Genomic DNA, 27,175 nt, shown 5'->3' with positions numbered 1-27,175 from the left:
GGAGGGCAGGGTATATGGTTGACGGTCATTAGTTCCCAACACACAAGACTCACGACTACGTACCCTTTTATGGTCTTCCAGTTGCCTCAGGGGTGGACTTGATTCAAGCTCCTGCTAAGCATGCAGAAATTCCATTTTAAGTACCACACTAAGGAGACACTACCCACTCTTCAACATCAGCCACAAACAAAACACATCGCAAGCTCATGGACAGCCAGGGTTACACAAAAGAACAGCTTATCCACATTTTACCCCAGACGTGAATGGTCCATTACTTTAGACTCTGCTTAACAAGTTCAGTGTTCCAAACCCCCAACCTCACTGCATTGTTGAAAACGTATGATAGGTGATTTGGGGGCCAACACTGGGTTTTGTTTTTGTTTTGGCAAAGATTATGACTGGAAGTTTGGCTTAACTCTGCAGGGGTCTGTAAAAAGCAAGGTCCACCTGGTTCATTCATGCATTATTACATAGCGCATGCGGAAGAACACAGATGCACGTGGTTCCGGGATGACAAATACATGGGACCAACCGCTTTCCCCAACCCACCAGTAGGTAACTATTGTAATCAAAGTCACCAGTGCAGGGCTCTGATTAGAATATGACAGACTGATCATGGGGAAACGCCCACACTGCAGCTTAGCCATTCCATCATTTATGTTGCATTCTTAAAATCTCCCATAGACTGCTTCCACGTAAAGTACATTTCATTCTAGCTAAAACTCCCGTGGGTTGTTTTTTTTTTAAAGAACGGTTTTGGGGAATAAATTTTGACACCAGAAATATGACCTCCCTCCACCCCAAAGCTTCTCTTTGCTCTTAACACACTTGCATCAATTCTACTTAACCAGAGTTAGTGGCAGGAAGGGCAGCCCAGAGAGAACACCTTGTAAAACTACAACTTTCCTAGTGCTTTTGACTCAAAAACTGTAAGTGAATATCATCTTTCCACAGGATCCAACATCAAATTCTGTACAGCAACCAAAAGCTGTTGGCCATTCCAGGATTTCTCAATGGAACATTTCAAGACTCCAGACAGTTCTGTGTGAAGAACGGAGACACGCCCTCTCTGATGGAGGATGCTTGGCTTAGCTGTCTCCGGGAAATTTTTTTCCCTACTCCAAAGCCACACCCAGCACAGCAATGATCAGTTCCCAGCCAACTAGAGACCTCCCTCCCAGGCCTACCACGGGGACACACATCTCGTCACAGCAACTCAGACTCAACCAGAACAAGCAAGAAGCACCCATATTTGCTAGCGCTACAAATATAGGTGAGTGACACACCTCGGTGGAGTTCTCAGATTCCGGAGTTTGTGGCAGCTAGGTGGGAGTAAAACAAAGCGTGTTAGTTATGGCATTTGTATTTTCACAGGTCACAGAGAAGTCCAGACCAACACGCAGGGACAGGACACTCAGGGAAAGGGCAAACACGAGGTGATGTCACTCTATCATCTGCCACATCGGGGCATTAGCCATCCAGGGGACCAGACACACCTGCTCTTTTCAGCTGAATGTGGTTGGCTGGAAGAGGTGATTGGCCCAGGATGGGGGAAACACATTTAGAATGAAGAAACAGAAGAGGCTACCCCTATCATAAAAGAACCATGCCCTCCCAAGCATGGGAAGGAAGAGACCCTGCACGTGGGTGTCCTGCTGGCTGACTGAGAGAAGGGGAGCAATGAATGCTGTGGGGGTCGACGGAGGCTCAGGGAGGGGAGAGGACAACATGCCCGTGTATGGGGGGAAGCTGCACAGTGCCACGTCCGTGGGATGAGGGGCCCTGTCATCCACTGCATCCACTGCATCTTCCTGCATGGCGTCTCTGGGAGGAGGGAGGCTGGTGCCAGCATTTCGCACACCTTGCGGATGGCTGGGTCATCCTTCAATTTCTCTTGTAGGTTTCTCAGGCCGGGTTGCCTCCCCTCACTCCAGCCGTACCTTGTAGACAATCCCTTCCATCCCCTCCCCTTTCCTTTCAAGACTTCCAACCCACCGAGGAGAGATGAAGGACAGGCTAGGGACCTCTGAAGGTGGGTACCATGGCTAAAAAGGTGTGGCTGGAAGAAAAAGGTCACTGCTCCGGGGGAAGACAGTGCCACGACTCCGTCCAAAGGACACGTGCTTGGAGCAGATGTAAATGCCAGACCGTGCCCGGGCCACCGTGGGCCTGAGTCACGCACACGCGGCATGGCTAACTGGTCCAAGGTGCAGCCTGGGACGGTGGAAGGCAGCCAAGGCAGCTGCTGTCACTGTGTGACCTTGGCCTCTGATACAGCTCCAGCCACCGCTTTGGTGCTTTGATCCACAGATGGAGGGAAAAAAAATCCTCTCAATGGAAGGTTGTTAACCATATACACAGTCTTATTCAAGGTATAACCTAACCATTCCTGGTTTGTTTTTTTCTATTTTCCAATAGATGAACTAAAATAAAGAGACAGGATCTTCTACAAAGACGAGGCAGACTTGCTCACGTCGTGCTGGATGGAAGACATGTCCCACAGGAGTGTAACCCCACTTCTCCTAGAGGGAGAAATGCCCTGCAAAACACCCAGTCTCCTGTTAGGCATGGGAGGCCCGCTGTGGTGTAAAGGACTCTGGTATTATATGGGGTTCCCCCCCCCCGTCCCCCCTTACTTGCAGAACTCAGATGTATTGTCAAATACATAAATAATAAATGATACATAAATGTGTGTGCATAAGAGAGAGAGAGAGAGAGAGAGAGAGAGAGAGAGAGAGAAGAGAGAGAGAGAGAGAGAGAGAGAGAGAGAGAGAGAGAGAGAGAGACAGTGAGAGAGAGAGAGAGAGAGAGAGAGAGAGAGAGAGAGAGAGAGAGAGAGAGACAGCGAGAGAGACACAGCAAGAGAGACACAGCGAGAGAGACACAGCGAGAGAGCAGACTACTGGGGCTTGAACTCAGCGCCCGGGCACAATCCCTTAGCTTTCTCCACTTGAGGCTGGTGATCAACGGCTTGGACCATACCTTCACTTCTGGCTTTTTAAGCTGAAGGTAAGAATCTCATAGACTTTCCTGCTTTGAACCTTGACGCTCAGATCTCGGCTTCATGAGTAGCTAGGAATTCAGGCATGAATGCATTTTTAACTCTTGCCTTTATCTTCTATACCCTTTAAAAATTCAATCTGTATACATTTTTGTTTTCTGCTCTGAGTGTAAAAAGAACGTGCAAGAGAAAACAGAACTGCAACAATTGCCTGTACATTTAGAACAGCCGCAGCTCTATCTGCGACAGAAGATTATCTCCTACCATTTGCCCTGGCCACATGCCCACGAGCAACAGCCTTTAGGTTCGTCCTCTTTGACTAGAATGAAGGGATGACAGACAGGCAGGGATTTCCTGCACAACCCAAGCAGCTACCCTCTGATTCCCTGGACAATCCAAGCCAAAGCTTGAGAAAATCAAGAAGATGCAAGCAGAACTGGTGTGTCCTTGTTTTAGTTCTCTACTTTTCTTTGGTTCTCTTTGTCCAGTGTAGCATCCTCGATTCTTTTTATACTGGTCAAAGGTTGTATATTCTTTATTTAGTGTTCTGAGAGTAGGGCTTGCTGAAATTTTTACCACTGAACAAACATTCTATTTCCTCCCTAAATGACTGCTGTGCCTGTCTGAAAATTAGTTTGATTTTTAAAAGGGAAAACTACATTGCCACTAATTAGCTACATTTTTCCTTCTTGAAAAAAATCTCATGAAGCTATGAGATAAGCTATGAAGCTATGAGAGGCTGCTCTGCAGTCTTAGGAAACATATCTAATAGAAGAACAATTATTTAACGCTTCCATGTGTGGAACAGAATGGCAACGGCACGAGCATTAGTGCTATCAGGGGACCCGGTGGGCACCATGTGACCATGGCTCTCCGAGAGACCCTGTGGCCATCAACGGACATCTATCAGCTCCTGCTCCTCACCTGTTCAAGGTAAGGCTAGACCACATTTTTGGGGGATCCCTTCCAGCTAAAATACCAAATAGCACTTGGTATATTGTCAGGAAATTTCATTTCATACAATGTAAGAGACAAGTTCCCTAAATAATACAACCTACTAGAGTATAAATACTGCCAGGCATGGTGAAGACAAGGCCAGGCCAGACCAGACCGGCTTCATAATGTGGTAAAGTAAGCAAGAGCCTCCACCAGCACTTCCTCCTCTGAGGGATTACAGTCCCACAGTCCCAGTTATTTGAGGAAAAGGTGGTATTACGGCAGCAAGCTACAATTTTGATAAATATAAGCATATTAATAAACTATGCCTGTTCAAAGAAGATAATTACTATGCAATTATAATTATATGTAATTACATTTTATAATATATAATATTTAAAGAGCAATGTTTAGTACATGAATGGCCTATCTTGGCACGGGTTTATTATTGGTATTTTTCTTCTCTTTTTTGACATGAAAGGGTGAAGGTCTCTATGAACACGTGAAGAATGTGGGGACTGTGGGTGTGTGTGATGCTGCAGGTACTCTGTTCTGCCTCGGACAGTCTGATCCTATCTGATCTGATAGTCCTATAATCTCATCAGTCACTACACTCTGGTGTGAATCCCTCTAATCTAGGCCAAGTCTCCCAACCAACAGGTGATTAACAAAAATGGATGCTAGTTTTGAATTTGAAACCTTCTCCATATTTAGTCTTTGATCTTAAATCTTTCAGTATTTTCAAACAAATTAAGCAAAATCTAACTTAACAGAAAAAAAAAGAGAAGCCAACTGTGGTGGCACACAGCTAAAATCAAGTACCCACGAGGCAGAGATTATGAGGATCTTGGTTCAAGATAAGCTCTGGCAAAAAAAAAGTTCAAAAGACTCTTATCTCAACTAATAAAAGGCTGAATGCAGTGCCACACACCAGTCATCTTAATAGGAAGCATAAATATGAGGATCACAGTTCAGGCTACCTAGGCCATCAACACAAGACATTAACCTAAAAAGTCTAGAGCAAAAATAGCAGGGGGTATGGCTCAAGTGGTAGAGCACCTGTCTAGTAAGCATGAGACTCTGAGTTTGACCCCAGTACCATATACACACACAGAGAAGAAGAGGAAGAGGAGAAAGAGGAGGAAGAGAACAAGGAAGAGGAGAAATAGGAGGTGAAGGAGAACAAGGAGGAGGAAGAGGAAGGAAGGAAAGGAAAGGAGGGAAAAGAGGGGAAGGGAAGGGAAGGGATAGGAGGTGAAGGAGGAGGAAGAGGAAGAGGAAGAGAAGAGGAAGGGAAGGGAAGGGAAGGGAAGGGAAGGGAAGGGAAGGGAAGGGAAGGGAAGGGAAGGGAAGGGAAGGGAAGGGAAGGGAAGGGAAGGGAAGGGAAGGGAAGGGGACATTCAATAGACATTCAAGCAGCACCTTGTCACTGAGTCCTAACTGTGCTTCCTGACTGAGGCCTATAACCAGGGCATCCTAACTGTGGTAGTACTTGAGTAAGTAACCTGAGCTGTGATAAGATGATCATTAATTGCTTTCAGTTCGTAATGCGCCTAACATTTATCAAGGGATGCACTTCTGCTATCAGTGACAGAAATTGTACTTTGTAACATCCAAATGAAAATAAGCCCACAGACTTCCTAGGGTGACTATTTCTGGTGCTTATAATGCCCTGTCCTCCCACACCTGTTCATCTCTCCATCCATCCATTGTGTGTCTAGTGTAGGCCAGTGCAGGGTACAGACTGTGAACACTTTCTCCCGCCTCAATGGAAACTCCCTCCATGACCCTAGGAGAGTCTCTTCTCCGTGGGCCATCCTAATGTCAGGGGAACACAAATCTAGAAATCTGACTGCAGCCTAGATCTAGATATGGGCACATCAAAGGGAAATTACCATTTCCAACCCCCTAAGTTGTTTTTTTTTTTTCCCCAGCTCTCAGTTTCTTTTTACCCACTCACAGCCTCCGAGGAGGGAAACAAAAACAGCACTGAATGAGCTTGCAAGTAGGTTTGCTGGGCCCAGCCCTGCCCTTCACCCAGCCTTTGAAAACCCTTCATTAAGTGAGCAGAAAGCTTTAAAGAAAATTGAACCCAAAATAGAAGCTATCTAGCATTTAGGAGAACAATTTCAAATCTTCACAACTCCTCACATAATTCTCTTTAAATGCTATTTGGTTTTAGAAACAAAAATACATAAAAATTACTCTGTTCCCAACAACGTCGTTTTACCTATATCTTAGGGAACGCGTGCATCAACACTCAATAACATCCTTTGTTGCTTAAAAATTGCCATTGGACTTGAATGAATTATACAACTCTGGTCGCCATGGAGCACTCTCAAACCAGCAGAGCAGCAGCCTCGGCAGACGCCGCAGTAGCTTCTGTGTGCCCGGAGCTGAGCCCCCTCTGCGGTTGCCAGAGCCGAACAGTAAACAGCCTGCTGCACTTATTGGCAATTACTGGTGAAGGTCACACATCAGCAGTGAGCCTAAATTCCAGGAAAAAAAGCAGCTCTTATGTAACTGCCGCCTCAGTGCTGGCAGGTGCCCAACTCCGCAGTTCACAGCAATGGAGAAAAGTAGGACACCTCCACCCGGAGTTGGGCGTCGTGAGAACGCCCCCTGAAGGTGGAACTGAACAATTCTTCTGGGTCTCTCGAGCGCTCTCTTCCTTCTTGCAATGTTACCAAGTTCCCTGTCAGTAGCATCTTTTATTTACAAAACAAAACAAAACAACAAAAAAACCCAACAAACTGGGGAAAGTTGAGAACCCAATAGAAGCAGGCTGCAGCCATCTTAGAGAATGGCAAAGTCTGCCTAGCTTTTCTCTCTCCCTCCCTCCTTTCTCTCCCTCCCTCCTTTCCTCCCTTCTCTCCCTCCCTCACTTCCTTCCTCCCTCCCTCCCTTCCTCCCTCCCTCCCTTCCCTCCTTCCTGCAGTACAGGAAGGCAGAGATGTTAGCTGTCACCAGAGACTCTCAGTAACAGTAATTCAATGACCATCTCATCTCGCATGTGTAGAAATGAACACACGCTCTAAGCTATGGCCGCACTGCCTGCACATCCCGGTCCTTCCCAAGGACAGAGGACTACGGAGTGGCCACAATCTGACCGCCGCCTCTGCCTGAGGCCTGAGCACAACCACCCGTGACTGGCCTGGCTCTGAAGTCTAAAGAGGAGACTCACGCCATCATCCAGGCTACTTGCGTTCTTCCCTGAACTCTGCAGCGGGGACCTGGCCCTGCAGCTTAGGAAGGAATACCCAGATGGCATGATCTCGTGGCTCTATGAGTTTCTCCTAATCTTTCTTACAATGGACAGCTGACGCAGTCATTTGTATCACTGTCTAGCTCTCCAACACAGCTGTAAGTTCCAGCACTGGGAACTGGGGGCAAGAATGTATTCCAATCCCCTAGCACTGTACCAAGCACTCAAAACTCAGCCACAGAAACGAATGACTTTAACAGCAGCTGTCTAATGGTGAGGGGGGGTTGGCAATGAGGAGGGTTTGGGGGTGATAGAAGCACCCTATATCTTGATTCGGACGATGGCTCATCAAGCTGTAAACTCGATGAATAAGAGCTCAAGGGCCACCATTGCCAACTGTCTCCTTTCCCTGCCCCGTGTCCCCGACTGCCCCTCACACCTCCAGTGGAAAAGAGCAAATGGCGAAGGGGGGGGGGGGAAGGGACGGACCGACGGTGTAGACTCTTGCCTCTTTACCTGCCAGGAAAACAAAACAAAAACAAAACACCATCTACTTCCTGGAGTCACATGAAACTCTGTTGGAGGAGGCAGCTGGGAAGGGCCAAGCCACGCACGTTCCGTGCAGCGAGTCTAGGCCTCTGTCCTCACTTCACCCCGTTTGCTCAGAGCCCTGATAGGGATAAAGAGGTGCTGTGCTGTGCTTTCTTCCAACTCACTCACTGCATGCTCAGCCCACCTCCACCACCAAAGGGCAGCGACCCTTCCCAGGCCTCACGCTATCTCCTGGGCTCTTTCACACCACGCTTACGATGTGCAACGAGGGCCTGCAGTTTAGGCATGAGGGCTTGCCCCGCTTCTCAGCCAGCATGAGCTCTCATTAAACTTCTGCTGAGCTGCAGCTGTGAGCTGGCTGTAGGTAGGCTCCAACCAGCACACACTCACTGAACACTTGGTGGGGGAGAAACCACAGGAGCCGTGGTAGTTTCCAGAACAGCATCGATGATAAAGGCCCATCAGTCATTTCTGCACAGAGAGCCAGGTCCAATAGCCTGAGGGACTGGGGACAGGGTGTTGGTGTCCCGGGGTTCTGACGGTTGCCAGGGGTAACCACGCAGAGGGGATCCGCAGTTGCTTCCTCAGGGATTTTTCAAAGAATCCAAGTGCCTGCCAGAACATTCTTCTTTTATAAACAGACAGTATTCTATTTCCTAGAGTATAATTATAAACACACCTGCTCCAACTGTGGAATCTTTCCATAAGCAAGCAATAAACTCCCAGCCAGAAGAGTTGTATCTTGAGCAAGCAGACACATCAACTGATTACTATGGTGCACAAACAGTGTATTAATAACACTGCAGACTCAGTTAGAGGAGGCTTTCCTTCCCTGACTTGATTTATACTTAAGCAAAGAGAAACTCGGCCTCAGGAGTTAGACCAGTCAGGCATTCCCAACGGTAAGCGGAAACAAGAAAACCTTTGAAGAGTTGTCAGCATACACAGGATATTTTTCTGGCATACAAATTACTCCGAGTGGCAAAGCTAAATAGAACACAGCAGAAGCCACTGTCGTTAAAGCAATTAATTAGGCTGCTACTTGGTGTTCTATGCTCCTTCTCTTTGCCCCCCCCCCTCACCCCGAAGGTCTCCTTCACTGTTTGTGTCTGGTTAACACAAGGACAATTCTGGCCTAATGGAATTTTCTGTGGAGACCCACCTCTAAGATACTGAGCCACTCTCCTGTCTCGCACTAATTCGGCCACTGTCTTCTCGTGTGGGCTATGACAGCCACGCTCCCTCACTTTCTACGCTCCATTCCGGGGCAAGTGGACCAAACTCATAACCACGGTGCCGCTTTCAGTTTTAAGCCTGTGATGCTAAGTCTCCTTAGGTAGATTTGAACCACTTATTGTTATCTTTTAAATTATGTGTATTACAGACTTTACAGCAGATGACATGTTTGTCCCTTCTAAGACATTAATTGATCAATCAAGAGGAGGAGCAAACTTCTAAAGTAGGCCAGGGAAATGATCCTACAACTGTCATATAAAATTCTATTCCAGTGTGCCCCATTTGCCAACCAATCAAACCATTTGAACTATATACATTCATCTCTCAGATTAATTATTTTCTGCTACTGCTTGTCAACTATGCATCTCAGCCTAAACACGTGGCATGGAGTATTTGTTTTTAAATTCCCCACAATGAAAATATGTAAGAGGTCTCCAAATCCCAGACAAAATGTCCGCGCCCCTGTCAGTCCCCAGGGTAAATGTGGCTAAATACAACTAATCAGTGCAGAAGCTGATGTATCTACAAGTAGTTTTTCTAGAATAGGAGCCATGGATTGTACAATGCACCTCTGATGTCAGGGCTGACAACTCAACTGGCCCTTTAGGATCTACACTGCCCCTGGAAAATGTTTCTATGACCCCCCTCCTACTTGGTACTGTTCAACACATAGACCAGAAAATGGTTTTTTTTTTTTTTTTGTCACTGTTGTTTGTTTTTGTTTGTTGCTGTTTTTTCCTCCCTCCCTCCCTTCTCCTCCCCACCCCTCCACTTTCAAACTCTCTACTGATGCAGTCACCTCTCTTTGGGTCAGATGCTTTACATACAGATAGAAAAGCTCTTTACATTCACAAAATGAACTTCAGCAACAAGTTCACAACCACTGACAAACACAGATTCAGCTGAGATTCTAGCTAGGGAATCCTTATCTAGGGGGGACAGGATCTCTGAGGACAAATGGCAGCGTGCTCATGGGAGATGCTAACACGGAGGACAGACTCCACTCACTCCCAGGAGACGCGCTACAAGGTCACATGCTAGACACTGCAGAGACCAGACGACAGGGCACAGGGCTGACTGGGACAGGGTCATGGAAACGCCACTGTGGGACATTCAAAACAAAACCAACACAATCAGAACCTCAGCATTATCCAATTCATCAATGGAAATTTGCTGGAAAAAAAAAGAAGAGGGAGGGGAGAGAAAAAGAAAGTTAAATTAGGAAAGGACATGCAAGCCAATTTAAGTGTTAGAAACTCTGCGAATGTATTCTTAGAGCGAACTTTGACCTCAAAGCACCAGAAGCAGGCAACCATTTCAAGGGATTTGGGCATTGTGGACATTGCCACAGCTCGGGGTGACATTTGCTCTGGAACAAAATGGGCAAGATAGGCCACACTCCACTCGTGTGCCAGCTTCAGCCCCTGCCCGTGCCTCACCAGCTCCCGATTATAAACATGAATCAAGCAAGAAACAAGGCCCTATTCCCCGAGCAATGTTTCTCAGAAGAAGGTAGAAAAGAGCAGAGTGAAGGACTACAGTAGGATTAACTCAACTGAGAAGAACATTTTTCCCTCTAGACTCATTTTGTGGATTCAACTGGGGAGGGGGGCAGTCAGCAACCAATCAGAACTGGGATTAACATCGGCAGGTAATGAGACCAACTCATCCTAAGCTTGTACTATGGATGTGCCAATTCAAGTGAAATTAGTAACACACGGTTCTTTCGCATCCAATCCAAGGGAAATAAAAACCACAGGAGAATGATCACAGTTATGCTTGTTTAAGGATAATTGGATGACCCTCGAGTGATTCTGCTTTTGCTTCATTAGTGTGCGGTACATTCTGCAAATTGAAGAGGCTGTCAGAAATGCTAGTAGCTAGAAAGGCTAACACTTTACTTGCCTAGAACAAAGCATCTTTGGTAATTACCAGAGGACTGACAGTTTGTATGGCACGAAACCCCAGTGGTACCTGGGGTAATGAGGACTCATACAGCTACCACTATTCAGCAGGAGAAAGGGAATTTTAAAGAATTCAGAGATATCCTTTCACACGAATTCCTGGCCTCTGAATTTCTTTCCAATCTCTTTCAAGTAATAATTCATGCCAACAGCAGCTTAATAAAAAGCCTACAGTAAACTAGAGTGGCCAGTACATAAAGTGCCTATGCTCCTTTTTTAAAAGGAAGTAGGGGAGGTGCTGGGTGCCCATGGCTCATACCCATAAATCCTAGCTACTCAGGAGGCTGTGATCTGAGCAGCTCAAAGCCAGTCCGGGAAGTCTGTGCAACTCTTACCTCCAATTTACCACTGAAAAAGCCAGAAGTGGAGGTGTGGCTCAAGTGGTAGAGCACTAGACTTGTACAAAGAAGTTCGGGGGCAATGCTCAGACCATGAGTTCAAGCCCTAGGACTGGTGGGAAAAAAAGGGGGGTGGGGGAGAGGGAAGGGAAGTCCAGGGGCTTGAAGCTTTTCTCTGAGCTATAGTAGATTCAGATGAAATCTTGGACATGTTTTGGCATGTGATTTTTTTTTTTTTCCTTTAGTATGGACAAATTTGAATTTCTAGGTTGAGTTCAGTGGATGATTCACAGAAGGAGTATTAACCAAGTCCTGACGTGATATTAATGTTCAGTCCTTCTGAATACATAGGGTAGAGACACAGCAAGCAAAATGGAGAAATGGATCTCCCTTTGCTTTGGCAGTCATTTTAAACTTTTCTTTCCTTCGTTATTTCCTACTATGAGAAGAGTATGCACTGTTGGCTGGTTGCACTTCAGAACTCCAAGGGCTTCAGTGACTTCTAAGGTATTGCTAGGATCTGCGTGTGGTCTGAGCGTCTTGTGAGGTGCACATGTTGAGCTTAGGAGGATGTGATGTCAGGAGGTGGTGAGATCCAGGGGGATCCTTAGGTGCTGGGGGTGCTGGCCTTGAAGGAATGCAAGTAGCTCTTGGGGGAGGCTGAGCTGGTTCCTGTGCGAGCAGGCAGTTCCCTGGGCAGCCTGGCCCCATTCAGAGGGGCGGCCCTCCCTGCCTTCACATCTCGGTGCTCACCACCATTATGTCCTCACTAGAAGGGAAATCAATGGGGCCACCCAATCGTGGTCTTTCTGCCCCCCAAACTGGGAGCTAATTAAACCTTTGTTCTTTACAAAGTATCCTGCCTCTGTCATTTCATGGTAACAACAACAGACCGAGACAATGATCACGATTCAATTCTTGTGACGATCTTCTTCCATCAGTCCTTCCCTTTCCTCGTCTGTGGGCAATTCCTGGCCAAGCAGACCACGTGCTACCCGAGACTGACTCCTCACGTTGAGATCTGACCAGAACCATAGGTTGCAAATGGTCCAGGGCCACTTACCTGCCACTGGCTGGAAACTGTGCTGAGTTGGGTGAGAAATCAGAACTGAGCAGAAGCTTTAGATGTTTAACCACTGCCTCCTGACAGTTACATAACCGGGTAACATAACACAAACTTAACTCTTGAAAGAAGGTGGATAATGAAACACTCCATGCAATCAGCCCTGTTCACTTTGACCCTGGTGCGATGCTGGGCCTGAGAGCTGTCTGTGGCTCCCTTGTTGTTAGCTGCTTAACTCATGCAACTTTCCAAACTTCTCTGAGCCCACGTCGCCTTCTTTGTGTATAAAACTAGTTATGGCAGTGGCGGCGGAAGGAGCTGCTGTCCTCCTCAGTGGAGTGCTTGGCAGCAGACAAGGGGCAGCGAGCATTGTCGCCGTCAGTTCCGATGTCTGGTCTCCCTGGGAAACTAGTGGGGAACCCAAGGCCCTTCTGGGTACGTCAGTCTCGCTGTGCTGTCTCGTGGGTAGCAGGGTGACATTTCTTGGTGTCCTTCCCGTGCCCCCAGGCAGGCAGACCCATGCAAGCACAGCAGCCTTTCTGCACAGAATGAAGCATGATTTCAACTTCGTTCAGCTGTGACCTTGACTAAGCGCTCCAGTTGAATGAAAAAGTGGAGGCGAGGAAAGGCATCCAAGTCCCATCTTTTGTGGGGATGGTGGCTTGGGGGAAAAAAAGACAAGAAAAAGCTGGGTGCGGGGGGCTCACTCCTGTCACCCTAGCTACTCAGGAGGCTGAGATCTGAGGATCGCAGTTCAAAGCCAGCCCGGGCAAGAAAGTCCATGAGACTCTTACCTCCAATAAACAACTAGAAAACTAGAAGTGGTGTTGTGGCTCAAGTGGTAGAATGCTTGCCTTGAGCTGAAGAGCTGAGGGACAGCGCCCAGGCCCAGAGTTCAAGCCCCATGCCCCCTGGATGGCGTGGGAAGCCCCTGGCAGGGGCCCTGGCCCTGAGAGGCGGCCTCGACCCCTTTGGATCTTGCACGGTTCCCCGGCAGTCTTCCACAGCTCGGAGCCTGCGATCCAAAGGGAGAGGCCTGCTCCAGGCGGGGCAGAGGCCTCAGCCACATCTCATTTTATGGCTGAGCAGATCGGCCACAGGAGGGGGAGGGCACAGAGCAGCCCGGGGTGTGAGGCACACAGGCCAGCCCAGCTTCCACACAAGAGGCTAGGAGGGGAGCCACAGGAAATAGGGAGGGGGTGAGGGGAACAGCCTGAACCTTCGCCTAGTGTCTGCAGCACCCAGGCCAAAGATTACCTTATTTCATTTACCAGCTGAAGCCAGCTGCCTGGCTTGAGAAAGGTTGGTTCTTTGGCACAGAGTTTCTTCCACCCTTGAAAAAACTGGACTGCCCTTTGTGTGCCAAGCGTCTCGAACTCAACTAGGACATCCAGTAAACTTACAAAACTGCCTTCAGAAAGCCTTGGTGGGACAAAGTTAATACGCAAAGCCAGCACGGGAGCAACGACTCCCCTTCGACTCCCACCGAACAGTCCGTTAGTGTGGAGGGCGAAGGGGCACCGCCAGGAGTCCAAGCATGGGCCGCAGGGCCGGGCTGCAGGACCGGGAGTGCCCGCTAAGCATGGGTTTCTAGAACGTCCTCCCCGGGCTTCGTGGCATGGCCCAGCCCTGCCGCAGTATTTCCATTTCCATGAAGGAGGATGATGGGCCCCAAATAGTGGAAAGAAAGGTCAGCTCTCCTCCCAGCCTCTGCGTGGGCCTGAGTAATTTCTTCACCAGCTGAAAGGAGAGTTGAGGCCCAGGAACTCATTTCCTTCTTTCTTCATTTTCAGAACTGGTTTTCTTGGTGGTAACTGGGGTTTGAACTCGGGGCCTTGTGCTGCTGGGCAGGTGTGCCACCACTTGTGTCGTAGCCCCAGATCTCTTCTGAATTAGTGAAGTTTCAGAAAGGCTCTTGCTTTTTAGCTTGGGGGCCAGCCTCAAACCACGATCCTCCTCCCTATGGTCTTTTTAGTTGGTACTGTAGGCCCATACTACCATATCTGGCTTATTTGTTGATACAGGATCTTATTACCTTTTTTAACCCCTACACATACACACACATTTACATACCCCGCCTCAGGGGCCAGATTTTACCTCAATCCTTCTGATCTTTGCTTCCCCAGTAGCTGGTATTAAAAGTGTGAATCACTGATTCTGGGTGCAAGAATCTTTTTAAAACCCTGGCAATTTGCTCTTCCACCAGCTCTCCATCCATCTGCCTGCCATCAACCGTTCTATCTTGTATCGTCTTTCCCCTTACCTTGGAGCCCTATCCTTGTCCCTTTCTTCAGGCAAGACCTGTCTAGGTGCTTAGTACATGTACGCATGCTCAGGCCACCCTGCCACTTCTCCCCTACACTAAAACTCTGCTTCTGGCATTCACATTTATAAACGTTGAGTCTATGAAGTTCCTACTGAGTTGGCGACCTTTATTCATCATTTAATTTACAGAACTAAACCTTTAAAGTGACGTTTAAAAGGCCCAGTGACTGGGGATGGTGGTGTGGTAAGGATCGTATCCTTCTGCTTCCTTTCCCTCTCCCAGGGGCCTCCTGCGTCAACGTGCTCTGATGTCAGCAAGAGGCGTCACGGAGGGTGGAAAGCAGAACTGCTGCAGATTTCTACTCTGGGGTCCCCTGGCTGGCACCACGCGTGCTGAGCAGGACGGCTTCTTCCCAGAACCAGAGGATGAGTTACTGGCTCTTCTGGCAAGCCAGTGAGATCAGAAACTGGCTAAACGTGGACAGCAGATTCACACACGTCATTACTTTTAAGTGAGAACTGCCGACATTGGGGTCTGTGCCCATGATGCTTGGCTAAGGCTGAGAGAAGGCCACTGGGAAATGCTCTTGAGCCCTTTCCCCACCCACCAGAGTGTTCTTGAGTCCCTTTCCCACCCACTCTTGCTCGCTGCACATTCCCCGAAGTCTCCGGTCACAGAGACGGCCATTTCAGAGGTGAGTGGCATGTTTGCCTTCTTTATTCCTTACTGAAGGGAGTTTCATTAAGCACTGGGAGGACTGTGCACCATCGCGTCAAACAGAAACAAGCAAACCCACAGGAATGCGTAGCAGGAACCCCCAATTCAGGAATTCAGACTTCAACACACAGAGGCATTTACGTCTCACCAGGAATTTAAATAGGAAAAATCTTGGCACTACTTCTCTGACGTTAAGATTACGTGGCGGGCAGTCTTTAAGAGGTGACTAAGTATACTTGCCTTTCAAGGAGACAGTCATAAGACCCAGCACCTTTAGGGACAGCTTTTTTTTGCGGGGAGGGGAGGGGAAAGAAGTGTTCACCTCCTGTCAGTAACGCTTAGCTAAGGTAGGTTTCCAAACTCGCCTCCCTTGCCGTTTCCTAGCAAGGTCTGATCCCTTGAGAGGAAGGGCCGTACCTTTTCTCCGTAGCCTCTGTCTTTGGTCATCATTTCTCTGAGGGTCTGTAAGACTTTAATGCAAAGTTTTTCTTCATTTTCCTCTAGCAGCTGCTTAGTATGCTTTATTAATCTGAATGGGAGAAAAACCACAGATTACAACCCGAAACACTCTTTCAATTAAAAACACTTCACAAGCAACTTATTGTAACTAGCTAGTCCGTTAAAGAACAAATATTTATTAAGGGCTCCAAAGTTAAACACACGGCCGGGTGTTCAGCGTACTAAGAGCCTGTTGGTAACGGCGTCTCAACAGCGACATCTGCTGGTCAGGAACAGCCCACAGGCTTCCAGGGCAGGAGCTCACCACTACTGCTCACAGTGCTGAGATTATACAGAAGAGAGAGAGCAGACAGAAGTCCACTCATGAAGCATGGCTATTTATCAGAGGATTGCTACTAAAATATGCCAGTGCTGTATTTAAAAAAAAAAAAAAAACCTCAGCAGGGCACAATATTCCCTTCTCCACAGACTTGTCTTTAGAGAGGCCCAGAAAAGAAATATACAGGAAGAAGAAAAAGAGGAGGGAAAAAAAAATTTAGTCCAGAGTTTTGAGGGCTAGCCATGTGCCCCAGCACATGGTGGGTGCTCTGTCAACATCCACTGAATGAAAATAAAACAGATGGATATGCATGCAATAATTGTTTTTTTAAAAACCTCTCATTAAAAAAAAATAAGTGTCAGGGCTGAGAATGTGACTTAGTGGCAGGAGTGCTTGGCTAGCAAGCATGAAGCCCTGGGTTCGATTCCTCAGTACCACAAAAACAGAAAAAGCTGGAAGTGGTGCTGTGGCTCAAGTGGCAGAGCTCTAGCCTTAAGCAAAAAGAAGCTCAGGGACAGTACCCAGGCCCTGAGTACAAGCCCCAGGACTGGCAAAAAACACACTCAAAAAACAACAACAAAAAACTCCAAAAAAGTGTCAGTAACATCAGACAGACCTCCTCTGGGAAGGTCAGCATAGGGCTCATGGCATAACTGCATTTCTCAAAGCTCAATATCTCCTCCGAGAACAAAGGCTTTGTGTCTGGTCATCAAGGTTCGGGCTGCTGGCCACCTGGAGGGAGAAGGCCACGTACTTGCAAATGAAGCCGCCACTTTCACATTTCCTTCTGGCATCTGTGTTCTCGGGGAAAAGCAGCTCGGGTCTGTGCAGGACGTCCACCAGCACAGATAACTCGGCCTGGACCAGGGGCCTTAGGCGGTCCTCCAGCGCGGAGACGATGTCCTGGAATGGGAGCATGCCTTGGTCAAGAGCTCAGAGGGGGACTGATTTCTCCCTAAAACAGATGCACAGACTAGGCTGCGTTAAGAGTAACTTTAGTACTGTATAGTGTTTATCTCAAATGATGAGAAGCATTGCCTCCTAATGCAGAAAACAAAGCACAAACCAATCAGCGCTCCCCACCCCGTCCTCTGACACAGTTTTATGCTACTCAAGGGATCATCCCACAGATTTAAAAATATGATGCAAACATGTATTTAACAACATGGAAAGATGTCCGTGAGCTTCAAAATGGTCAGACAACAGTATGGAGTCTATGACGCTGTTCATAATTTATAAACAATATCTATTATCTAAAAGATACATACCAAATACTATTAAAACATCACTACTGGTTTTCTCTGCGTGGTAGATTACAGGTGACTCTAATCTTCTTCTATATAGTCATACTTGCCAGTGTTGTCTAGTTATTTTCAATGAGCATGATTTTTTTACAGTATAAAGTCATATAAACATGAGAACACAAATGAATGAACATGCTGTATCAACATGCTAAATACATGTACCCTGATAGCATGATGGTCTTCAAATGCAAAACATATAGCTGTAGGAAAGGAAAACAGAGAGAAGTTGAAAGAGCAGCAAAACCAACACAACAAACACCATTTAAAGGCAAATGATAGAAAACAGATGAGAAATTATCTTCAAAAGATGCTACAACCTGCTTTCAGGCTTGCTGACTCAGAGCTGAACTAGCATGCGGGGCGGTGGGGGGCGGGGCGGAGGGGGAGGGGGAACCGGTGTTGGTGGTTCAGGAGGGCCTAGTTAGCCAAAGAGATTCACCCTGGAAAATGTACTTAAACTGTACCCATTTTGATTGTAGACCCCACTAGTGTTTAGAAAGAACTGCTGCACCTTTTATCTAGAAGCTAAAATGAAGAAGATAGCTTTGCCTAATATTTAATAAAGTTTGGATAATTTCAATAGCTCAAGTAATGTTTAGGGCAGATAAAGAATGAATGAATCACATCATTTCTTTTTTCTGGGAGGGGGGAGGTTCCAACAAGATTTAAGAAAGTAGACTAACGTTCCTTAACTCACATGCCTTCCAAAAAGAAAAAGAGGGTCATTTTTGCAAATTTCTCTGAGGTCTTACCAGTTTCCTGAACAGCATCCCCTTTGAGAAAACTGTTCTTTCTCCCTTTTTTCTTTACTAGCTACTGATCCTAACTGGCAAATCTCTGATGGGCACCAGCACGGGGTAGAAGTTGTTCTTTAACGTAACATTCATGTTTTTCATGAAATCTTGCATCTTTTGCCAAGTCCGAATGTTACACTGCAATTCACTTGCATTGTATTGTCAAATGTATGACAGTCAGCACTCGGGAAGAACAACAAAGATGGCGAAGCAGTGGACGGGGAAGATGCTAATGTTAAGTGAGCAGCACGTGTCTCAACAGGAATTCATTTATCACATCGAGTGAATGTTTGGATATTATGACCAACGTCCTCCTACAAGGAGATCTTAAAATGACAGGCACTCACACAATGCATAACTGGAGAGTAAAGTCCTTTGAGCCATGATAGTCTTTAGAACAAGAATGACCTCGTGTATGTATTTCATCGCCTAAGAACATGCAACTTAAGTCTAACAGGAGCCCAAGAAATTGGTGTCTATGACTACAGACCATTGATGTGTACTGGGGAGTCAAGCAAATGCTGTGCGTCCATGAAATCCTGAGTTATTCCTAGCCTTACCAAAAGCCGGGGGGGAGGGGGAGGAGAGGAATTTAGGGATTGACACTCACTGAAGATTTTGTTTTATCAAGGTAAAGGCAAATCATTCTTCACTTGCCCCTCTGAACTCCAGTACTCCTGTCTGGCCTCCTGTTGTCTTTGAACGCCACAGTTGTATACAAAGATGGTTTTCCCATCCTTTGGGTCTTTAAGGCCTAGTGTTCTGACCTTGGTTGAAATGTTGCTTTTTCGTAGTCTCGCAGGCCCTCGCCCCTGCCCTCGCTGGGGCTGGCTCCTCAGTCTCCCAGGCGCTCACCTGTGCTCCATCCAGGGTAGGCTGGCTCGCCTCTCTGCTGCCCTTTACACTCCCCCAGGCCACTGGCTATTTACTGTCTACCTCTTGGCCCAAACCCGAGCCTCTGTGAAGGGGAAGATCATTTCTGGGTTCGGGCGCCATTATGTACTCCCTGTCTGGTATGGGGGTGGATGAGGAATCGGCGAGCTCATTTGTCTGTAAGTAAGTTATGGCTGCTCTGGGATTCGGATACTTCACTTTCATTCAGAGTAGTAATTACTGCCGTCACCGCTGACAACAGACGGAGTGCTTGTGCCAGCAGCCTCGGTGGAGCGCTCGCGCACGGCGAGCGGTGGCTCTGCACTTCACAGACCCTGCATTGCCCCACGGAGGCCCCTCGGTGCGTCCTAGCCCACGCTCTGTTCTCTGTCCCTTCCATCGAACGCAGCCCCTCTCTTGAAACCGAGCAGACTGGAAACTGCCTTGGCCTACAGAGCACAGCGGAGCGATGCTTCGTGACTTCTGCCAGCTAGCTGATAAAAGGGCACGGCCCTCACTTGTCTTTCTCTAGAAACGCTTATCCTGGGCCTCAGGTGCACCGCGGCGAGGAAGCCCAGGCCACTCGGGGACGCTCCGTGCAGATGTTTCAGTCGCCACAGCAACAGCTGAGGGCGCAGGTGACAGCAACTATCAGACCTATGACAAGCAGTCAAGGGAAGTGCGACCACAGCCAGACACCACCTCAAGAAGACCAGAGCGAGACACACTGCCGGCCTCACTGTGTGTGGAACAGTGGAAGAGCAGAGTGACATCTGCTTCTGAGACACAGACACCAGACATGCCAGCGACATGCCACAGCCCCGGGGAGGAGATGCTCCTATCCCGTTTTCTCAGCAGTGAAACTGAGGCACAGAGAACTTTCCCAGCAGAGCCGGACTGTGAACCCAGGCTCTGGCTTGAACTCACAAGGAGAACAGATCTGTCAGTCCTCACATGGGGGTGGGGGGTGGGGGGAGAGCACAGTCTAGCTAGACTTGAATAATATATATTTAGTTCTGTTTGGCTCGTTCTGAAATAAATTAATTTTTCCCAAGGGAACACCACGCTTGTTCATCTGCTGGTGTAAGAGGCAAACTAGTAGAGAAAGGAGACCTTAGGATCTGGCTTTAAGTTTTCTCTGTAAGCACCTGCTCTTGATAAAGGAATCTGTCCATCTCTAACTCCGAAAGACCATGCGTTTGTCAGGAACTCAGATCCTCCTAAGTGGTCTTCTACTCCAGGCCCCGAGAATGAACACAGCTGTTCATTCTCCACTGACACCTCCCAGCAGCCAAGCTCAATGCTCCCTGACTCGAGGAAGCTCGGCTGTGCCCAGGGGCAACGCCACTTCTGTCAGCAGTGGGCATTACCTGCAATCTCTCGATGATATTCCGGTAGTCCCGGGAAGCTGCTAGAACGGAGTCTCTTCGGGCAGCGTTGCGGGCTGACAGCCTCCAGTTCATGGCGGTTTTCTGCACAATGTTGTGGGACTTCAGGAACAGGTTGTTCACTTGGCTGTCCAGGTCCACAGGAATGGCAATGGCCCGGCTCTTGGCTGCACAGGGGACGGATGTGTCATGAGCCTGTAACCTCTGCAGATGTCCTAGGGACAGTCTTAGCTCCCCATCACCCGTGAGGCCAATTTCTCCACGTCTGTCACCTGTCAGCTTGTATGGAACCAAGTGTGAAGATCTGGGAACTGGACTCGACTTTACCATCTTTTACAGGTACGGCTTCCCAAGGTGAATTCTAGGGCAGTGGCTCCAAAGCACATTAAAATGCTCTTGGGTAATGAAAAGCTTGGGTAAATCAGACAGAGCTTTATATGTTATCTCGATGAATGGCTCCTCGGCCACCCTGAAGTGTGCATGTATTTATCAAGACAGGAAACATATTTAGACAGTGTGAATTGTTTCTCTTAAAAACCCTTGAGCTTGTCATTCTGTAAAATAACCCACAAAACGCTGAGTTAGGCACAGACTTCACACCGGCCAGCATTTGCAATGATTTGCTACTCTTTCTATAGAGGTGCTCCCTCTTCAAAAAGAGTCACTAGGTCACTCCAGATGGAGAAAACCACACGCGAGAACCAGCTGGGAGATACAGGGCCAGCACCTGTCAATATACCAAGGTCATAAGGAACAAGGAGAGATTGAGAAACAGCCAAGGAAGCGCAGAGGAGACAGGACACTGGGGAGCAAGGGGCTGGATCCTGGCACAGAGAAAGTCTGTTCGTGGAAAATGGTGAAATCCAGTCGAGTGTAAGGTTGAGTTAACAGCAATGTGCCCACGTTGGTTTCCTAGTCTTAACCAGATGCTAGTCCTGTTGCACTGAGTTTTAGTGCAACATGTTGGCAATGGGGGAACCTACACGTGCAGAACTCCACGTGTAATTTCTGCAATTAAAAAAAAATAAATCTAAACGTATTTCCAAATCCAAAGCTGGTTTAAAAAAAAGAAAGCTAAGATGAATGATTCTTGTTTCTATATGGGGGAAAAACACATAAAAAACCCAACGCAATCATTTCCTGTCTTCCCTGCTTTGAAACTCAAGAAGCATAAAAAAATGTCTATTCCCTGAATCTAACTGTAAACACAGCTCTAGCATCCTCCAAGATGCACTGGAGAGGCCAACATTTAAATCTCAACAACAACAAAATACATGACTTAGGGGGAAAAAAATCAAAATCAGACAGCCAATCATTTCCTAACATTTTTTTGGGGGGGTCCGGTCGTGGGGCCTGTACTCTGGGACTGAGCGCTATCCCTCAGCTCTTCAGCTCAAGGCTAATGCTCTACCACTTGAGCCACAGCGCCACTTCCGGCTTTTTTCTTTTTGCTTATGTGGTGCTGAGGAATCGAACCCAGGGCCTCAGGCATGCAAGGCAAGCGCTCTACCACTGAGCCACCTTCCCAGCCCCATTTCCTAACATTTTTAATGTAGAAAGTGAGCAATGTGGAAGACAGACAGAAATGAGAAAGCAGGCTACATGGGACCCACTCATCACATGCCTAGGCACTTCCATGTCAAATAAACAATGCACACATGGCCTTTAGGCGTGGCTTTAGTCAGGAGGGGGCCATTCTCAAGGGGCACAAGTTCTAGAAGTTTGTGGTGTGGCTGTTTTTGTGCCATTTCGTAAGTATCAACTCTGTCTTTTCTCACCACTACTGAGACTACTGAATCATTTCACCTCTCCAATGTGGTGAGCTACTCATCAATGGCTTGCTCCAGTTCTAACGGGCTAAATGCCTGGCGCAAGGACTCATGCATTCCACTTGGCTTCAAAAAACACACTCTCTATCTCAGACAATCGTATCTGGGGAAAGTGGAAGATGGATTATCTGAGATTTTTCCCTAAAGTCTCTGTGCGTGAGAGCTCACATAATGAAATGATAGTAGACATACTTTCAAAAAGCTCGCAGCTCATGGTTCAAAGCCAATCTGGGTAGGAAAGTTTCTGAGACTCTTATTTCCAATTAACCACCAAAATGTCAGAAGTGGCACTGTGGTTCGAGTGGTAGAGTGCTAGTCTTGCACACAAAAGCTCTGGGACAGTGCCCAGGCCCTAATTTTTTACTGTGAACCACTGCCACATAAATACAGAACCGGAAACAATACCCACCAAATGACAGTATAGGAAATCAGGCAGAGACTCTGCAACCAGGCTGCTAAGGTCTGTGTTAACACAATCTACACGAGCTAGACAGACATTAAGCAGCGTAAGAGCCACACATGCCTTCATCCTCCAGCTACTCTGCAGGGAACTAAGGAGCTACTTGACACAGATGACCCTTCTCCACTTGGGACAGGAAGTTAGCCCTTTTGTACAGCACTTCTAGAAGATGGGGAATGGGTAAAGAAATGGAGCCTGGCTGGGAAGGTGGCTCAGTGGTAGAGTGCTTGCCTCGCATGCATGAGGCCCTGGGTTCTATTCCTTACCACCACATAAGCAGAAAAAGCCAGAAGTGGCACCATGGCTTAAGTGGTAGAGTGCTGGCCTTGAGCTGAAGAGCTGAGGGACAGCGCCCAGGCCCAGAGTTCAGGCCCCACGACTGACCAAAAAAAAAAAGATGGGAGTAAGGGGGAGATGGGAATGGATAGAAGAGGAAACAAAGAAGGAGGCAACAATGCTTGATAAGAAATGTACTCACTATCTTACCCATCTAATTTTAACTCCTCTGTATGGTTAAAAAAAAAAAAAAAAAAAGCCTGGGCTGGGAAGTTGACTCAGTGGTAGAGTGCTTGCCTTGCATGCATGAGGCATTGGTTCGATTCCTCAGCACCACATAAGCAGAAAAAAGCCAGAAGTGGCACTGTGGTTCAAGTGGTAGAGCATTAGCCTTGAGCTGAGAGGGACAGCGCCCGGGACCCAGAGTTCAGCCCCCATGGAAGGAAGGAAGGAAGGAAGGAAGGAAGGAAGGAAGGAAGGAAGGAAGGAAGGAAGGAAGGAAGGAAGGAAGGAAGGAAGGAAGGTTGTTCCTAGGCAGATCTCCTAAAAGCAGAGAGTAGAAGAGTGATCAAGAGGCTAGTAGGGTAGATAGAGGGAAGGAGGATCAGAGAACATGTGGGTAACAGGTACTGGAGTCGAGTTAGATAGGAGGACTAAGTTCTAGTGCTCTTCCCCCACAGCCGTGTAGGGTGGCTATGGTTTATGACAATTTCTCATTTTTCCAGCTATCTAGAACACAGGGCTTCCCAAGTCCTACCAAAAGGGAATGCTAATCATTCCCTTCATCAGAACACTGTGTGTGTAAATATCAACTGATCACACCATCTTCCAGAACTACGTCCCATTTTCATGCCAATGAAAATGGACCTGTAGCTCAATGATAGGGTGCCTGCCTACATTCCCAAGGCCTTGGGTTCAATCCCCATGCCACACAAAAGACAAGGAAAACAAAAGGTGTGATAAGGTGGAGGCAGAAGTGATTTTCACAGCCTCCTTTCCAGGCAGCCTGTATGAACGAGAGCTGGAAGGCATGAAAGAAGGAACAGAGGAGTCATTACAGGGAAGATGGGAGCCACGTCTGAGAAAGGGGGTTTCCTGGACTTTAATGGCTGCTTTACAGGAAGGCAAGTTTCCATAAGGCAAATGCATCTGCTAGATTAAACAAACCAGTGTCCTGAGTGAGGGACTTCCCGGGGTCTCAAGTACCCTATGTGTACTGTAACTTGCCAAGTTATGGAACTTTAAGTCAAGAAAACTTGTTTCTCAAGGACCATGTGACTTTGAGACTGGCTGGTTCATACTGTGTTGACAAAGAGGCTGAGGAGTCGGGAACTCGGCTCTGGGTCTGGCCTCCCAATGTCCCCTCCGTGTAACCTTCGAGCTAAAGCAACTGCTTAATCAATTATATCCAAATTGACCGGATATCTTACCTACATCAGAAAGCACCCGGATGCAGCTCTCCACAGAGGCTTTCTGGCTTGGCATTAGCCAGTTGCAGTGGTAAACCCTGAACACACCCTGCAGTAGTTGTACAAAGACAGGCTGGCGAGTCTGCAAGAGAGAGAGAGAGATTAGAAGAGGAGGGAAAAAGACTAGAGATTACTGATGACTGAATCATAAACTGGGTATGGTGGTTCTTGTCTGTAGTCACAGCTACTTGAGAAGTAGAAATCAAGGACTGTACTTCAAGGTCAGCCTGGGGAAAAGTTAATGAGACCTTCATCTCAATCAGCAAAGCCAGAGACATGAAGGTGTACCCTGTGATCCCTGCAACATGAGAGGCTGCACACAGTAAGATCACAGTCCAAAGCCAGCCCTGGGCAAAAATTCAAGACCCTACCCACAAAAACAACTACAGGAAAAGGTTAGAAGCATGGCTCAAGTGGTAGAGTGCTTGCCTAGGCCTACGCAGTTAAGAGCCTAACTCACAGAGAGAAATATCCCTACGTTATAGTCCAATTGAACTAGGATTTACTGAGCATCCACTCTGCCTGCCAATACCAAAGAAATAAATGGAGAAGAGCAACTTGCCCTCCCTGTCCAAGTGCAATGGGTAATTCGATCGTATCAGTTCATTGGACCCCTTGGGCAAAAGGACGTGGTGCTGCTAAGGTCTGAATATTATTTAATCTCAGTGTCTCCCACAGGTTCACTTTGAAGTGGTGAAATCTGAGAGGTGGGCCTCTGCGGGAGGTGGTTAGGTGATTGGGATGTGTGCCTTGAGGGATCTTTTCCTTCCTGCCCCCCTTTTCCCTCCCTCCTTCCTTCTTCCTCTCTCCAGTTCCTGCCTCCAGTTCAGTTAGTTTTGTTTCTATGCATGCTCCCACCATGCACTACCATCTGCCACCATCACCACTGCTGAGCCAATGCAGGTGCCATGCCTTAGACTCTCCCAAACTATGATTCACACAAATCTTTTATCAGTTGCCTTAAGTATTGTGTTATATTAACATGAAGGTGGATTAATACATCTACCTGCCACATTCTGCCCAAGTCCCCTTTTCTTAAGTCCGGAGGTACTATCTGGTCTTTTACCCTGCCTATATGGTAATTCCTGATCTACCCTGTGGCCTACTTTACCTCTGACCTTAATCATTTATGTCCTCTCTGGTCTCTTCTGCTGACCACTTCATTTTTCTGGCTAAGATTTTACCTCATCCATGTTTATCTCTGGTCTCAGAAATTCAGAGCCTCATATACATATTTGCTTATTAACAAATTAGCAACCAGACACAACTCAAAGTGCAAGGAACAGAGAAAGGAGATAACCATGGACTGAGCAAAAAGTAGGGCTGGAGGTGTGGCTCAAGTGGTTGAGTGCCAGCCAAGTAAGCAAGTCCTGAGATGTCCTGAGTACAAAGCCCCAGTACTACTCCCCCCCCCCAAAAAAAAGATAAGATCAGGTGTTTCATTGTTAAGAGTGTTGGGTATGTAAGAATCTACTTAAGATCTTCTGTGAAGCCGGGCGCTGGTGGCTCACGCCTGTAATCCTAGCTACTCAGGAGGCTGAGATCTGAGGATCGTGGTTCAAAGCCAGCCCGGGCAGGAGAGACTGTGAGACTCCTATCTCCAATAAACCACCAGAAAACCGGAAGTGGCGCTGTAGCTCAAGTGGTAGAGCGCTCGCTTTGAGCTGAAGAGCTGAGGGACAGCGCCCAGGCCCAGAGTTCAAGCCCCACGACCGACAAAAAAAAAAAAAAAAAAAAAAAAAAAAAAATCTTCTGTGATTTAGAGGGAAGAGTAGAAAATCCTGAAGAGGGTTGATGCACCAAAGATTTTTAAAAGAAAATCAGTATTATCAGTAAGTACAGCTGATTCTCCATATCCACGAGTTCTTTATCTTCAAACTCAACCAAAACTGGGTCAGTACTTAACATACACACATTCTCCATGTCATTATTCCCTAAGTAATACAGTTTAACAGCTTTTATATCATGTTACGTGTTCTAGGTCATCTGGAGACGATCTGAAGTCTGCTGTGGCATGTCCTATCCACATTAAGGACTTCAATATCCATGAATTCCAGTATCTGAGGGCTGGAGATGTCCTAGAACCAGTCCTGAGCAGCCCTGTCAATGCTAACTTCCACCAAGAGAAGAGCATCTCTTTCCAGTGCTCCTTGAATGGCCCACACCCAAGAGAGCTGCACACCCCATCTGCGTCAGCCTCGGCTGCTGAGGACCAGCACCAACTCTCTGCCCCTTGCTGTGCTTCTCACCTGCAAAGTGGTACTCTGGTCGGAGAAGGGAGAGCTGAAGAAGGTAGTAACGATACTCATCACGATTTCAGTGACATACTTCTCCAAAATGGAGTCCGCGTGTTTCCTGTCGCTTGTGTTGTTACAGGCCTGGAAGACAATTGATTGCTTTAAACGTTACACCTAAACCCAGTAGAAAATAATAAGAAGCCCATGGCCCTGCCTGCTGGCTACCCTTATAATGAAAGCTAAAACCTACATATCAGTCTTTCTCCCTGTAAGAAGTTAGCCATAGCAAGATTAGAGTCCACATCGTGGTGAAAGACAAGTAAAATCAGCTTAGATATCATGGTATTGATTCATAGCACATCCAGATTGGGAAGAGACTGACAAAGCCATGGACTGAAAATTCCTCTCCATGTCCAAAGCTGTGGAGAACAGTAAGAAGCATGGTAACCCCAGGTGTCTCAATTTGTTCCTTAAAGGTAGAACTGCCCA

The 27,175-nt window shown here is 47.3% G+C and overlaps 1 protein-coding gene and 1 long non-coding RNA gene across 10 annotated transcripts in view; one reads left to right on the top strand and one right to left on the bottom strand.

Annotated features, from left to right (window-relative positions):
- The window catches only part of LOC138816317 (inositol 1,4,5-trisphosphate-gated calcium channel ITPR1-like), a 275,135-nt gene that overhangs the window by 109,154 nt on the left and 138,806 nt on the right, over positions 1-27,175 (bottom strand). For 4 of the 7 annotated variants that reach the window (XM_070006010.1, XM_070006012.1, XM_070006014.1 and 1 more), the window contains 8 exons: positions 26,699-26,827; positions 24,411-24,531; positions 20,398-20,582; positions 16,811-16,959; positions 15,696-15,807; positions 10,071-10,103; positions 1,287-1,322; positions 64-111 (listed from right to left, as the gene is read on the bottom strand). In XM_070006010.1, the coding sequence (XP_069862111.1) occupies positions 64-111; positions 1,287-1,322; positions 10,071-10,103; positions 15,696-15,807; positions 16,811-16,959; positions 20,398-20,582; positions 24,411-24,531; positions 26,699-26,827 (813 nt within the window). Of the gene's footprint in view, positions 1-63; positions 115-1,286; positions 1,323-10,070; positions 10,104-15,695; positions 15,808-16,810; positions 16,960-20,397; positions 20,583-24,410; positions 24,532-26,698; positions 26,828-27,175 lie in introns of all 7 variants that reach the window. The other 3 variants (XM_070006016.1, XM_070006017.1, XM_070006011.1) reach the window with 2 other exon arrangements.
- On the top strand, positions 2,884-7,658 carry LOC138816318 (uncharacterized). Of its 3 annotated transcripts, none has more exons than XR_011368616.1 (4): positions 2,884-3,009; positions 3,810-3,934; positions 4,419-4,597; positions 5,872-6,848. It is a non-coding gene; the product is annotated as an uncharacterized lncRNA (long non-coding RNA). The 3 variants fall into 3 exon arrangements; XR_011368617.1 differs by lacking the exon at positions 2,884-3,009 and adding an exon at positions 6,957-7,658 and having other exon boundaries at positions 3,608-3,934; positions 5,872-5,942; XR_011368615.1 differs by lacking the exon at positions 2,884-3,009 and having other exon boundaries at positions 3,608-3,934.

Source organism: Dipodomys merriami, unplaced genomic scaffold (assembly GCF_024711535.1).
Source record: "Dipodomys merriami isolate MVZ:Mamm:240054 unplaced genomic scaffold, mDipMer1.0.p SCAF_690, whole genome shotgun sequence".
NCBI classification, from domain to species: Eukaryota; Metazoa; Chordata; class Mammalia; order Rodentia; family Heteromyidae; genus Dipodomys; species Dipodomys merriami.
The sequence above is the reverse complement of the archived record's forward strand: the minus strand, read 5'-3'. Positions and strand labels throughout refer to the sequence as shown.